Source organism: Lipophrys pholis (assembly GCF_963383615.2).
Source record: "Lipophrys pholis genome assembly, chromosome: 7".
In the NCBI taxonomy this organism is placed as follows: Eukaryota; Metazoa; Chordata; class Actinopteri; order Blenniiformes; family Blenniidae; genus Lipophrys; species Lipophrys pholis.
The window spans coordinates 27,373,842-27,390,202 of NC_137638.1; the positions used below are offsets into that span (position 1 = coordinate 27,373,842).

The window sequence follows — 16,361 nt, forward strand, 5'->3', positions numbered from 1 at the left end:
TTTTGTTTTTTCATTCTATTTATTGTTTGTTTATCAGCATTTCAGAAGTGGAGCAGTAGTTTTCAGTCATCTATCCTTGATTTTTTTTGTATTTTTAATTTCTACCCTGTGGTCCATTTAAACAGTTGTGCATTTTTTTTCCGACTTAATCGTGAGAAATCATACTTTTCTTTAATCTGTACATTTCAGTCTATATTAATTAAGTATTAATGCATGGAACTGTAATTGATCCCAGTGTCAGAGATTTCAGTCTTTTGTAATACGTATATTGATTTAATGATAACTGTAATATTTTGTGCAGCATTGTATTTTTTATGTTTTAAAGATTTTAATATTGGTTTAATCCATCATCTACTCATTCCTCATTAGAATATAAGTAACGGATCTATAAAACTTGTACATAAAACAGTCACATTTCTTCTTATTATTATTATTAGGTATCTGTTAGTGCGCGCGACACGGGGGGTGTGGGTGTTGGGGGGGGGGGGGGGGGGTGGACCCTCAACACTCAAATCTGTGCGTAACACCGGTGCTCCATGGAGTTAAACTTTCAAGACCCGCTACGACGCCACTCTATAATTAACTGCCCTGCATAATTGCGCCAGTAGGGGGGAATTAATTTCAAGGAAACTTGATTAGATCTCCCAGCAGCGGTGCCCTCCGGTGAAGCGGACATGTTTGTGGAGGATATTTGAGGGTTTGAGGCTCCACCTTTTCGAGCGGTTCAGTGACCTCAGCAGTGGGCTGGATTGTAGGGTGTGATTTCCAGGCTTTCACAGAGATCCGTGTCATACCGCCTGCCTGCCTGCCTGCCTGTCTGAGGATCTATGCGGCTTCAACGTTAGCTGGTTGTCCCTTTTCTTTTTGGATTGTTTGTTTTATTTGCTCACTGGATCGCCCTCCCGCTCCTCCGTTTCATTTTTTTCTTTCTCCATGCGCCTCCACACGGACTAAATAATTGAGGAATGTGGAAATTACAGAATGCCCAACAGCGCTGGAAAGAGATTTAAACCCACCAAATACATCCCAGTGTCCACCGCTGCCACACTCCTGGTGGGATCGACCACTTTGTTTTTCGTTTTCACGTAAGTTTGCGCCGCTTCGTGCGCTCCGCACCGCACCGCACCGCTCCGTGCGTCCGAACCGACCGTGCGTCCCCCGCACGCCGCACGCACCCGGGTGGGCTGCAGATGGAAGTTTGCATTGGTGGATCCAGTCACTTAAGAGGAGGGATGAAGATTAGTGTTTAATGCATCTTCCAGCAGCGGGTTAGAAACGTATTTGTTTGGGGTGTTTTCCTTTGCACAACCTTCACGTGCGTCCTCACGCAAAGGCAAACTTCCAATAAGCCGTGCAACTTTAACAAGGCTGTGCTCGTGCAGGAGACCGCAGATTAGGCCACAAATACCCGCCTCCCCTTTAAAGACCTGCCACAGGCTGGGTGTGATTCAGTTCCTATGGTTGTCATTCAGCCACACTCAGTTGGGACAGTAAGCTGCTGAAAAAATCCTCACAATCAGTTTGGACTCTTCCCAGCTATTCCCCATTGCGTCTCATTTAAAGCTCTCTAAATGCAGTAAATGAGTATTAACTGCAGGATGTGACCAGGCCCAACAGGTCCTCAGTGTCCCTGGAGCGGCTCTAAATCCAGTTAAAGTGAATTTCTATCTCCTGACAGGCAGGTGACTGCGGTGCATCCATGCTGCAGTCAGGATGATTACATGCTCACACTATCTGTCAAGGACTACCAAGTAGGAAGCTGCACGAGTCCCTGACACCCCAGGATGTGATGGATGAGGAAATTGGTGCCATACATTGCTGAGAGAACAGCAGTGACGCTCTGATCTGAATCCTCCCTCCTCCTCCGGGGCTTAACCCCTCAGGTGGATGGGTTATCAATAAAATCGGGTCTCCTGATCGGCGAGGCGATCTGAGGAGCAGAAATCATTTCTGGGGCCGTCTGACTTACAAGATGAACATTCTCTGGGACGAATCGCCCACTTCCTGTTGCATGTAGACTCGGGCCTAAAGCAGAGGGATAAAACTGCTGGGTGTGTTCACCTGGCCCTCTGGGGGGGGGGGGGGTGTTCACAGTGTTCTCCATGTGCCACAGCTGAAACATGTTACATGTTGGGATGGTTCAGTGGCGCTGTTACTGGGATTCTTCTGGGTTCTTCTATTGTCTCGTCTGCTCTTGTGCAAAATCTTTGTTTTTAAACGAGCCGTTTTCATGCTAATCTGATCCAGCTGCATATTGTGTGTGTTCTCTTTTTTTTTCCTTTCTTCCCCCTAATCGTGTGTGAATGAAATACAGTAAGAGCAGGATTGGTCCCACCTGGACTATCAGCAGACGGCAGAGCAAACACTTTAGTGCTTTATTTTTTCACTCAGTCTCAGGTCAGCGATTGAGACTGAAGGAAACATATGGTGTTTGTGGGTTTGCACCGCCCGCAGGTTGGGTTGTGTCTTTAGACGTCCCAGCACTCTCTTTGCTGTACTGTTCAGGGCTTTTGCATAAACAAATGTCCTGATTTACAAGTCCTGATGCAGGGCGACTGGACTGTGATTTAATACGAGGTTTGCCGGTTTGGCAGAAAGCCTATTGTTTGCCTCTCGTGGAGCTTTTTGGAGCTTTTATCAGCCGCCCGTCTTCTAGGGTTCATGTCACTCTGCGCTTTAAGATTCATCCCCCCAGCAGATGGCTCAGTGGTGAGGATTAGGATTGTACTTTGTTGCTCCTTCGTTCCAGAGTAAAAGGCGCTGAAGATTGAGTCGTGTATAATGGAACCCCCTGGGGAGCAGTACACGTTCAAACTAGGCCATCCTATTCTCAAACACACACACATATACGGTCCATTATGTTGAACCCGGCCAGGCCTCGTCTCTGTCCACAGTGCAAAGCCGCACAGTTCCAGTGCAAGCCGCATTTAATCTCAAGATCTGTCAAACCAAAATAACCCGCCACAAGGGCAAATGTGGGAACGTAGGGCCCGTAAACCCCGACGATAAAGGGTTAAACTGAGAAACTGCACCCGTCCCTCGTATATATACTCACACACATATATGCAGAATGCCAGAGACACAAATCTTTTTTTATTCCTGGACCGCACTGTGTTAAAGGTCCTGCTGCCGCCAGCAGGCTACTCGGTGTCATATGGGCCGTGGAGGATGAGAACCGGGGCCAGCGCAGGCTCACACTGTCCACGCTGGGTTACTGTGTTCGGCTTACTGACGCCTGACAGTTTGTGTTTCCCACAGAGACTGAATTAGAACACATTAGTACAGAATTATTTATACCTCCTCGCAGCATGATCTCCACTCGTCACAAAAAAAAAAAACCCACCGGTGATAAATTAAGCTTTTAGTCATGGCTCATCCATCGTAGTATCATCCCATTTCTCTCTGTGTTATAAGAAGAGGTTCTCTTTTACTGTGTCTTAATCCTTTCTCTTGTGTCAATAATCATTCTTGCTGTTCAAACCAAGCTTCCTTTTGCCTTTTTACTAACTCTTCAGAATGGCTTCATCATTGCACTTGACCACACGCCAACCATACAACCTGTCCAGGAAGCGGCCCTGCCAGTCTGGCCATTATCATTAGTCGCTAAGCCAAATAGTTGACACTTCCGAGATGCGTGGAAACAGTCCATTGATCATCTGGCCGAGACCTGTGCTCAGCAGTTTTTGGCCGTGCGGCGGTGAGTTACGAGCGAGGTGGTGGACGGTGGCGGTTGCAGCCCTGCAATATCACCGTGCCGAGGGCAGAGCCGCACACCGGGGCAGGACCGGCAGGCATCTAATCTCCAGCTTCCACATCTGTTTCCTCCTTTTCACTGCACATTCAATGAATCCGACTTCATTCAGGTCCCACCAATCGCTCCGAGGTTCTGGTGGAGGCTTTTCAATGGCATTTCTGATTGCGTCGCGTCGAGAGAGTGCAGAGTTGTCAAAAGTTGGGAGAGGAACCGAGATAAGCCGGACAAGTGTTCCTATATTTAAGTTATCTCTGTACACAGGGTGGGACTTAACACTCCAGTGTGAACAGTGTTACAGCGCTGATTTGGTAGGAACTTGGTTTTCCTGTCAACGGTTTGAGCAAAACAATTAAACGGGCCTCATTAAGGTGGTAGAAACACTTCTCTCGGCTAATCTGGCAGCGTAGTTAAAGTGTAATGTGAGTCAGGCATTCCATTAAAATAACAACGAGCTGCAGAGACTGTTTTGGTTTGTCCTCTGTCCATCGCCCAGTTATCCTTCTCATCCAATGACTAATCTTTTAAAACTCCATGTCACATTTTTGCAGCAATAATAATCTATTAAATCTAAAAACTTAATCAAATCAGTGATTGGTAGAAGAAGATTAAACCACTATTAACAATTCCTTAAAAGTGTCGTTTTTTTCTTCTTAACTTGAGGTCAACAGTCGCTTCGTAGTGAAACTAATCTCTGGCTAAGTTAGATGGCTGTTGGTCATCGTGGCTGGTGTGTCAGAGCAGAATTCAAATTGCTCTACATCATAGAACGATACATCATCTTCTATGCTGCTTCATTGGACAGAGTCAGGGTCACGAGGACACACTGGACTGGTCACTAATCCGTTACACACCGAACACAGAGAGACGGACAACCTCCCCCACCCCGATTCAAACACAAGGGGCAATCCAACTCACATAATTGTAATCAGACTACAGGAGGAATCACACACGTGGGGAGAAATGCAGACGCCACACAGAAAGACCTTGGCTGTATTTGAACCGGTCACCTTCTGGCTTTAAGGCAGTCTCGCACCTGTATGCTGTTTAAATCCACCAATTAATCTGAGACACATGAAAACGACCACACCCCCAGATCTACACCCAAATCTGGATACTTCAGACGCCCCCCGCCGATTCTTGCACTGGAATATTGATATTTGCATTACGTGTTTTTGATGAATCGCCGAGTGATGCTCGTGTCCAGGTGGGGAGACGCCCCTCACACACGGACACACAAGTGTTGTAATATCAGTATCGTATACCAGCTTGGTGTCGGATCAACGGCATCGCACATCATCACATCGATACCCCACCAAGTGTCCCTGCTTTGTTCAGATGATATGAAACTAATTAAACCTTTCAAAAAGGAAGAGTGTTTGTTAAATTGCTTCTCTCTGTAAAGTAGGAAGCCTCTCTTGTGTCCACTGTTCACGAGGTTTCTGTGTAATATGCATTGAGAGCATGAGGGTGTTTGTTCATTGATCCTGTCCTGTGTGTGATTATGAAGGCAGCAGCTATTGTTCAGTTGGTTTGTTTAATTTTCTATATCCAGGCGCTTCAGTAAACCAGCTTGTAATCGTGACGCCTCGCTGCTTGCTGTTGGTCTCCATTACAGCCCGTTGTGGTTCCTGTGGCTGGTGGCTCCCAAGCTCGCTGCGTTCGACTGCAGTGAAATGAATTGTTGGTTTTGGAAGGTCTTGTTTATGCCCGCTTTGTGGGAGCCGGACAATCTTGGCCAGTTTTAGATATCGCCAGTGTGACACAGGGACTGATTTGGGTCGTGTTTGTTTATTTAAATGCGCGATCGAGGATCTCCGGCCAATTTCTGGACGTCGCGAGGGCAGAGGCATTTCTCAGGGAGAGGAACTCGCCAGCTGGCTGAAAGAAGTCTCTGCGTCGGCGCTCACGAGCATCTTTCAAATCTACAAACCACAGCATACTGAGAAATTACCCAGACTCTCCTGGACATGCTGTTGCACAATTCAAACCCAGTAGGCCTTTAAAGAAAAATCCCTCATGATTCCTATGAGGGTGGCAAAATTTCAGTTCTTAAGGCGAGATCATTAGTATTCTTCCTGGAAATGTTCTGTCCCTGCACTCGGTCGCAGCCTTGGTTTTCAGCCCCTCTGAGGTGGATAAGGACTCATCCTGTCCTCGTGTCACACTGAGGATAAAACTTTGATAATCTGCAGGAGGCCAAAAGTAGCAGATAGTCACACGGGGGCAGCGAATCCCCTCGGCCTCTTCATCAAATCCATCTTGTGCAGTCTCCAGGTTTGTAGAGATAACTGATGTCTCTCTTTTTTTTTTTTTATTGTGGATGAGAACCAGTTTGTTTGTTGTGGTGTGGCTCGCTTCAACAGATTAGATAACGGTGTAATTTCCTCTGTAGGTCCTCGTCCATCCCGACCCCGGAGTGACTGACAGCTGCAGAGCAGAGCTGTGTTACTCCTGCACTTACAGGTCGACGTTAATGACTGGAGAAGGAGCCTGATTTCAGAAAGGAACTTAAAAACTGACCTGAAGCTCTTTTTTTTTTTCTTTCTGTCTGGTCGTTGCTATTTGGGTTTTCACAAGGTTTTGAACCACATTGCAACTTTCATCCACGACAAGTAGTAATTTAGGCCGAATGAATCCCTCCCTTTTTCACATTTTAAGATATGATGCTTAACAGCTGTTTACATATATATATAGAAAGAGAGTGCAGAAAAAAGTGGAACTCTTCTCATCCTAATTACAGCCATTTAATCTAAAACCTGCTTGGTTTTTATCGTCAGGCTGCAGCTGCTGTTACACTTATGGTTTTGGAATCAAACTTGTCCTTACATTTTCATTCTTCACCATAAATGTAGTTATATAAAAATGTGTGATTTAGTGAAACATTTAAAAGTTTTACACTAAACTCACCTATTTCCTTTTAGTCTAAATTCTTGTCAGAATATAAAAAGGAAAAACAAAAGCTGGGAAAAGATTATCCCTGTTAGAATCACAGAGTTCTGTTGTTATTGATGATTGTTGGTTTATATTTCACAATGTTGTTTTTGAGACATGATTTGAGATCAATACTTCAGTAAATTCTGTTAATTGTCTTTGTGCTTCGAGGTTTGCTTTTCAGACTCGGCTTGAAATCATTTGGTTAGTAAATCACACATATGAGTCATAATTATTTGCACTTTTCTATTTAATAATCTGTCATTTTTAGTCGAACTGTATGGAAAACAAACTATTTACTGCATTTCAGTCAGTCTTTTGCAATATGAATATTGCATATTTTGGTAATAAATACAGGCATTATGGTCATTTCACAGCTTCTTTCGGGGTATTTTCCTGATAATTATGACACTTTAACCAATGTGGTGTAGTGGTTTGCATTCTTGCTTCACAGCAAGATTATCTTCAGTTCAAGTCCGGGCTTGAGGGCTTTTCTGTACAGAGCTTTCATGTTCTCCTTGTTTTGTTGTTTTATTTTAATTCCTGGTGCTCTGGCTTCCTTCTCCAGTCATAAAACACATGTCTGAGGCTGTTTGGTGTCTTTAAATTCACCGTAGGTGTTAAACTGTGTGCGACTGTCAGCTGGGATCGTTGGACAAAGCTGGATCTAGAACCACCCGCTCTGTTTCTCATTCACATTAAAAAAAAACGTTTGTTTCTCTAAAATATCTCACTTTTGTCATAAAATGTTTGTGCTCTGCCCTCATAAGATGTTCCACCCAAAATACATCCTGATGTTGGAGATGAAGACGCTCCTTTAAAAAGCTGTTTCTTTCATGCGGCCGTGACACGTCAGCCTGAGCTGCTCTCTGTAGTTTCTTCACCTGACAAGATTATTTTTACTTCACTAAATGTCCTGCCCACTGCACTTCTTGGGAACAATTACAGGAACCTTTCCAGTTTGTGATTATTTACGTCTTGGAGAAAGTTCCCTGACTGTGTGTGGGTATATTCAGCATTGTATTAAGAATGAATTGGTCTTTTTACTGGTTCTTAAAGTAACTGCTACTGTTGCTGGTGTAGTAACTAAATAGTTTGTCAGGTAATTCAATTATTTCTAATGGTTGTAGGCGGGAGCATAGTGAGAGGCGTCCCTCCATCACCGGAACTTTTTGTTCCTTCCGTACTTTTACCTGCTGCAAGTTTTCACAGTAATGAGGTCAAATTTGACTTTCAGGTGCTTTTTCTTGATCTAATAACGATCCAGGAGAGTGTGACGATTCCATTATAAAACAGCTCATACGTCCATGTTGGAGACTCACACACACTCACAAGTCCTGTCCTCCATTATGAGGACCCACCATATATCAGCCTGTGTGTCGAGCCAAGGTATGTCCAGCTGTTGTGTCCAATCAGAGTGAAGTTAGTGGCGAGCCGTGCTCCAGAAGAGGGGCCCGAGAGCAGTTTGATCACCTTCTTCAGCATACTACTGTTATTGTAGAATTGAATCAGTGTTTAAGGGAAAGTTTTCATAAGTGAACTTCCACCACTTCTTCTTCTTCCCTCCGAGTGCGGCAGAGCGTCAGTCCGCTGCCAGAGCTTTCATCCAGCTGAGTCCCGCCGTCAGTGTTGATGAGGAAAAGACATCCAGAATATAAAAGGCCAAGTCATTTAATCTCATCGCACCTCAGCCGTCCTGTCGCTGCAGGACATCCAGGTTAAGATAATGCTGATGGATCTTCTTCCTCGGCTCTTCATCACCAATCCACCAGACAAACACTTTTTTTTTCGGTGGTTGCAGGTTTTCCTCATCTTATTGATCACTGTGGACAGGTGACCTGTTTTCCTGGCCACAGTTTCCTTAAGAATGCAGAGTCCTGTTAAAATATATTACTGTTTAGTGTTTCCTCTTAAATTGAAAGGTCTACAGTTTTCTAATTTCCAGTATATAAATAAGAAGATTTGATTAAAACAACATGTCACTAACGGGATGAAACCATTGTTGGAAAACGAGCATGAATAATGAATCAGAACATGAACATCCTAACCTGCAACAGCAGGCGATTGGTAATCTAATTTGTGCATCTTGTTCTGAGGATGATTTTGGAACACATGTTGAGCTCCAGTAGAAATCAGTGCTTTCTAAAATTAGCTTGTCCTCGTTCTGGCGGGCGGTGGACTTGTGTTTTTCTGCTTGTGCGTCCTTTTGTTATGTTTTTGAATCAGACAGATGAGATTTGCACAGTAAGGAAGCATCTTAAATTTGTCTGGATCAATAGTGTTGGGGGGGGGGGGGAACGTTTCCATTCATTTCGCTCGCCTCTGCAGCTCAGGACCGTTTTCTTCTCCCCACTTCCATTCAGAGTCTCTCTCTCTCTCTGAGGCAGCGACTTTCCGAGGCTCTTGTGCTTGCCAAAAAGGTAAATTGCGCCTTGTGATGCCGTCGTGGAGCTAAATGGATCCATGTGGATCCAGCGCGCAGCAGCGTGTGGGCGAAAAAGGTGCGGGAAAGTGCAGCGAGGTGCTTTCAGAGTTGTGCTAAAACCCCACCGCCCCTCCCACCAGCCGAAGCAGCCGGGGCCGCCTGCAAAGGTTCCTCCTGTGGAACATGTGGGATTAATTTAGCCCTCCAGCCTCTCCCTCCTTGGGTGTCTCCACCCTGTTTCCCCCCTCGTGTTGTTTTGCCAGAGGGAGGCCATGACTGGTAATGAGTAGCAACAGCACTCTGCGTCTTAACGCCCTCGGACGGAGCGGCTTTTAGGGAGATGAAGGAGCCCGGAGCGAGTCGAGGATCCCGGTGTTTACGCGTCGCGTTCATCTCTGGAAGACGGGCAGATGGACTCTGTGATTACGAGGGCAGGTCTTCCGCATCTCTGTGACTTTTTGAAGTGTGCACAAGATGAGTGGGAGCGGCGAACACAGCCAGCCTTCATTTGCCAGTCTTGACCTGAAACCTCGCCACGTGTTACCGGCTTTGTTCAGGTTATAATGTACACCTCCAGTCACGAGGTCACATCTGCATTCACCACAGTTTGTTGGAAGGTTTTCATGCACGATTCAAACTGATTTAACTTATACATGTTCATTACGCAGGTATTGATGCTTATTAATGGTCACATTCACAAGGATTATTGAGTACATGATAGTCCTATAAGTTAGTAGCTGGTGAAAGTCCTTGGTTAGTTTTCAGGATAATGCTTACTGACAGTGTCATAGATAAGTAAGGTAAGTTATAACTATAGTCAGATCACCATAAACACACTCCTTATGTGTTAGAAATGAAAAGTCTTCCTCAATTATCAGTCAGTCTTTTTTAAGGCTTCCGGGTGAGATTCAAAATGGACATGCCTTACGAGCACAGTCTTAATGAAGAAGTCAAAGTTGACTGTTCGTTTCTTTTTTTAAATTGGACGGATACTTTAGAGATTCTGAAGTATATTCACACTTAGGCACAATACCAGGTAGAAACTAAATGTTCCAAAAAGTTAAGATTATCTTCAGTTTTCCACTTACAGTCTAAAAACAGAGTTTGGTCACGCTCCGTTGTCTCTATGTGTTTGTCCTGCGATGGACGGGTGCCTCCTGCATCACTCTGTTCAATAAAGTAGTAAAGATTTGGATGGATGATTTTCTACACGTTTATTGTATGTTTATCTATTTTGGACACATTTAGTTTCGTTTACTCTTGGAATACAGTATAGTGCCGTATTTGACCTTTGTAATCATGTTCTGCTGTTTATTTTTAATGATTTGAAAGAAGAAACTGTGGTAACGTCCCACTATGGAGCCACAGAGTTATGACCGTAAGTTGGAAAATGCTTGAGAGAAAATAGATGAGAGGATACTACCAAAGTTAAATACACATAGTAAAACCTTTTGACATGTTTCAACTGGATTCTCTCGTGTTTGTCAGAAATATCATCCGGTGGTGGCGGATCAGTGTTTTTTCATCAGACACTTATCAGATACTTGTATACAAAGTGAGTAGGAACACAAACTAACAAAGCAACACTGTCACATACACAATAACCATTTTACAATCCACCTCAATATCCACTTGCAGTACATACTCACTATTTTTGACAATTTGTCATTTTCAGAGCGTCATCTCAATGAAATACTTATTTAACTTGGAGAACTAGTGACCGCTTCTAATTTAAACAACATATATCTGAACTACTAAATATTACTGATAACATCAACCTTTCCTGCACCTTTTATAATGTATAAACAGCAAAACTATCAACCACTGCAGACGAAGCATTTAAATAGGTAGATGAAATATCATGGTGACTTTAAAGCTGTTGCAGTCCTCCTGGGTTGGTTGCTGTGGCTGGGAAAGGTGTTCCCGGTTTACTTACAAGCCACAGATAATTAGCAGCCGAGCGATGCTCTTTACTCGACCAGACGGTTTTCCCCCTCCAGCATTTGCAGCTCATTGTTTTGGTTTCCTGCCCCACAGTTTTTACAGTGTGGTTCACTCTCACTGCTCTCATCAGAGTCATTTCCACTCGCAGCAGGCAACCGTTTAGTGGGAAGAGGGGAGAAAAGAAAAAAAAAAAAAAGCCCTCCAAAATGTTCTGTGCATGGCTGACTGGTGAGTGGAACTTGTAACAGCTCCAGAACTGGCAAAGGGAGAAACGGGGCTAAAAATACTGTGGGACTTGGATGTGCCAGGTTGGACAGGAACATTGTTCAGAATGGAAGCTTTTGTCTTTGATACTATCATATTTGCTTAAAATAATTTGGTTTGTTTTCGAGTATCTCTCGCATATAACCATGTTTCCAGGCTGACCTGGTTATAATACGTCCATCTGAAGTGTTTGCCGTGGTCCCTCTGGTCTTTGAAGCTCTGGATCCTGCGGGGCTCCAGTCAGGCTCGCCTCTCAAGCTTTTACCAGTTTGCTTTGTAGTTTGATGTAGAGGCGAATTTATCCCGTCACAATCTGTCTCATCCTATTTTTTTCCACACCTGTATACAGAGTCCAAGGTTAACCCCAGGTAAACGTGATAATTCTGTCGGGTGATGGTATGATATGAATTGCTGATTGATGTAAAGGAAAAGGTTGTTGAATTTGTTGCTTTTGGTCATTTTTCCTTGATTATTGGACTTTAAAATTCTGCCCTTTGGCCAACAGTTATGAAATAATTCAGGCTATAAATTAATTATACTATTTGTAGATTGTGTTTTTGCTACTAAACATTAAGTCATTTTGAATTTGCATGGAAACTTTAAAAGTTGTTGTAGTTAGTCTTTGGGGATATATATATATATATATATATATATATATATATATATATATAGCGCATGTTGATATCACAATAACAATAGATTTGCGATATATTGTGCGGCCAGGTTGATATTTCTGATCACACGTGTATCGCCACATTATGTAATAATGGTGTATTATTGGTCATCCAATCCCACCTGTGTTTGAGGTCTTCATATCGGTTTGTTTTACCGTCATTCCTCTCTAACCAAACAATGCAGCAGTGTTATTTTTAGTACACCCTTTGACAGATGATATGAAAACTGGTGTTGTGAATTAACACTCTTGATCCCGGTGGAAGGAAGTTGTTGACCACATGTGGGACAGAGACGGTGCCGTCGGGTAGCGTCCAGCCGGCTCGGAGCGCTGGCTTTCCTCTGCTACGCTGTTTTCTTTGGCACGACACGCGTGCAGCGTGAACTGTTCTGAGGAAGAGCCGGCAATTTTTCGGTCTTATATCCGTGCGCGGAAGATCATCGTCTTTCTCTCTTCGGCTGAAAAACAAGCACAGGATGTTTGACGTCGAGTCTGAATGCAGTGATACCGAAGCTGCAGCGGCTCAGTTGCTGCCAAAGCAAAGCTGCATGTCATTTTTCCTCATTCCGATGTGATAGCGGTTAGCCCCGCTGTGTGTTTTCTTCTTTTTTTGCAGTATGTTGTGGAGCTCTGCAGCTCTCACTAATCTTTTGCTTGTTTTTCTCTGTTTTCAGGAGCCTCGTAAAACTTAAACCACAGGTGCTGAGGTGTAAAAACCAAATTAAACTGGATGTTTAGGTCTAAAAACACTTCAGTAACTAACTGGTGTGTAATTCGTTTGAGGTTTTGTTTGTATACATGAGCAATCTAAATAGTTTCAGATACTAGGATGAATCCTGGATAAGGGATTAATGGGATCGACATTTATTTTGACTTATGGTTCATGTAGCACAGGTAATGAGAGAGCGACAGCGTATTTGCAGAATCATGTCAGGGTTTTGCTAAAGTGAGAATCCATTAGTTATGTGCGCTCACAAGCTGAATGGGATTACAAGTGTCATGTCGGGTTAGGTCGGGTTCGCTGTGGGAAAGCGTTCCAGAGTGACACTTCAGTTTGCTCACTGTTGATATCGTTTGACTTACGAAAACTCAGTGTGTTGCAAATTTGTTCAGTTTTTCCGCTGCTGCAACTATGAAACGCATGTTCAGACCAGCTGAGCAAACTCTAATGGTCTGTCCCCAACCGCGAGATGCATCGCAGGAATAGAGAGTCATCATTCGCCGCGTCATCGTTTCAAGGTTCAACATGTGAGACCCGTCAATACCCAGAGTCGTGAGAGTCTACAAACGAACTGCTCTGCCAGCCTGTCAATCACTGAGCATACCAACCAGTAAAACACTCTGCTGGGGTACTGGGAGAGCCCGTGTTGGTAGAGCAGACAGGCCTTCCCTGGCCTTGCATCACCATTGGTTTGTGTGTGTGTGTGTCTGTGTGTGAATGTGACTGATCTTGTAATGTGCCTTGAAACTGCCGACAATTTCAAATGTGCAATATAAGAAATGTAAAGTCCATTTATCATCCACTACAAATGCCACACAGGGTTGTTCAGTGGCTTTGTGGGTTGAACCAAAAATGTTTCTGCTCACTGTGTTTATTATGACATTCAACATTACGGCCTCAATAAATACTGGGAGAATCTGTGTTGAGGATTCACGAAGGCAAATATATTTACAGTAATCGGTGTAAATCGAAGGGGGTTAGTCAAAATGAGCTTAAGAAAGAAGAGTCCTGAGGCAAGTACATGGTGGACTGTAAGAACCAGAGCTTCCCCTCCTAATTAAAAACAAAAATGGAAATCACAAAGGAAAAACAAACCTCCAGACGACCAGGAAGTTCGAGATATGAAACAAAACAATAGATGAACTTGGTCTTTCCTCTGTTATAGTGCAGCTTGATATTAACGTCAATCAGCAGCACTGGATCACTGAAACCACAAACGCATGAGGAGGGAAGGAGTGTGTCACATGTTTTTAATTCAGTCTCTCGGCACAATAGAAAGCTACTCTATTGACAAATCTGTTAGTTCACTTCACATGCGCTGCTTTAGAGTGGACTTGAAGGCCAGGGCAGGATCGACAGAAGGGCAACTTCTATCCGTTTTACCTTTTAGTGTGGAAACAAGTAATTGAAAATCCCAAATTGAGATTGAGTGAAATCCAGAGTCCGAGCTGTGTGGAAAAACTGCTTATTCCAGCGGACCTAAACCCAAACAGTGACCCAGTGATCTACAGCAAGAGCCTCCGGGTGCCGCTTTACTCAAAGTTAGGATCCTAATCTGCCCTGCTTCCAGCCATGAGCCAATCCAATGACCTGCTTATGCTTAGTGAGCTCAGCAGCCCCAAAGCATTTGATCAGACCTGACGTGAACAGGAGGCTTTGTGGTTGTCAGAGCGCCCCGCCCCCGTCACTCCTGCCACCATGTGCACGCTCAGCAGTGTGAATAATTGCTAAAGTCCTGATTAGACTGCTGTGGAACTATTAGCCACCCGGCCAAATCCAGATCATCCTTTAAATTGTTTTAATAGTATTCCCTGTTGACAGGCATGCTGCTAGTGAATTCAAGAGCCAACCGGCACGCAGAGGCTGACATCTACTGCCACGTGGTTATACTTCTGGGTTTGATTCAATAACTTCTGTGAAGGTTTGAAGGTTCCATTGATTATTGACTCAACCGAGTATCTCGAAAACTCCTCTTTTCTTTGTATCAGACTCAGCTTCAATTCCACTCAACAAGTTAGATAATGCAGCAGTTGCAATGTATTTCTCAGCTTCATTCCCATGGGCTTTAATCGTCGCTGAATATGGGCTGTGAATATCAATTAGTTTGCGTCATCGATCGTCATACGAAGCCATACGAGTTTCTATCCATGTACTTGTGCGCCTGAATTTTAAATCTTCAATGCCTCCCTCCTCCGCCCTGACATGCGTTTCTGTAAAGACGCTGCTTGCGTCTTCTTTTTCCCCCAACCTGGATTCACCTCTGTGGAAGTTTTAACCTGAATAACGTCGTAGCTGTCGTGATCCACCGATGTGAAGCACAGAATGCTGCAGTAAGGCGAGGACCCGTGCTGCATACACACCTGCGATAACTTTCTGTCAATCCCTGGAGCTCCACACCGGGAACGCGCTCAATTTATGACGAGGGGAAGTTGTCTGAAGGGGGGAAGCCCATGCGTTTTATTTTTATTAATCTGCTCGCTGTGGCACGGTAAAGCTCCTCTGTGGGTTTGGCTTTGGGTTTGCACAGTCGATCTCCGTATTAATGAAATCACTCTGTGTCACGGAGCTTATCTGTGACGTTTCTCGTTCCTGTGAGCATAAATCTGCGTCGAGTGCTGCAAATTGAAAAGTTCCCCCTGAACATGTGCTGAATATTCTTAGTCTAAGGTCTTCCCTGCAGAGCTCACACTTCACTTTCAAAACAAAGTTTCCGACTCTATTTTTGGCAAACCTTGGGTTATGCGGCTCTTTAAAGTGAGTCTGACACAGTTTTTTTTTTTACATATTTCATGTATATACGCAAGTTAATTTTCAACACATTATTTGATCTGACTTTTTCAATCTTAGTTAAAATATATAAGCAATCAAGACAATTTCTTTGATTGTTGCTTTAAATCTGTGAACTTAGGTCATAGAGTGAGATGATAACGGTGCCAGAAATGTCACTTGTGCACAGTGTGACTGGTTCCCACCAACCAATAGAATTGCAGGGGGAAATAACATAACGGTCAAAGTGGCACCAGCGTTGCATCAAAAAGTTTGCAGATCTCCAAAGAGGCTAAATGAGGTTAGAGACTATTTCCCATGCTGCACATTGACGCCATGAGAGCAACTTCTCAATTCCTGGTTCACTTTGTTTAATTACATGAAGACACCCGCAGCGTACAGGATAACATTTTAATTCTTGCACACTGAAGCATGCTGTAGCAGTCGTCACCTCCAATTGGTACAGTCCACAGCTGCAAAATATTGGTGATATAAACCCGATGCAATAAGGCTTTTGAATATAGCGATCATGATACGACTTGGTACAAACAAACTTCTGCTCTGTTGCAACCAGATGGAACGAAATGTGATCTAATTTAAACCCTACCTCGGGCTCTGATTGGCCAAATATGATGACATACAGAGCATGGAAACATAAATTGTTGAAGTTAAGTCAATTTTTTTGCAAAATGTATAATGATGATGATTGGCGGTCTACCATGCAGCACGAGTGCAGTTATACCCTGTTTATAAAATCCACATGCACCAATAATAAACTCACACGATTTCTTAAAGTGCATCTCCAGGAAGCTTTATTCGACTAATTTGATCGTGTTTTGGGGTTTATCCTTGAAGTTTGAATGGAGAAACTGCTTGAATCTCC

At 43.8% G+C, this 16,361-nt stretch overlaps 1 protein-coding gene across 1 annotated transcript in view; it reads left to right on the forward strand.

Moving 5' to 3' along the window:
* The first annotated feature begins 822 nt into the window (after positions 1-822).
* zdhhc8b (zDHHC palmitoyltransferase 8b) overlaps positions 823-16,361 on the forward strand; it is a 73,255-nt gene continuing 57,716 nt past the window's right edge. Inside the window, exon 1 of the mRNA XM_080467697.1 lies at positions 823-1,085. Coding sequence (XP_080323823.1) covers positions 982-1,085 — 104 coding nt within the window. The 5' untranslated portion in view covers positions 823-981. The remainder of the gene's footprint in view (positions 1,086-16,361) is intronic.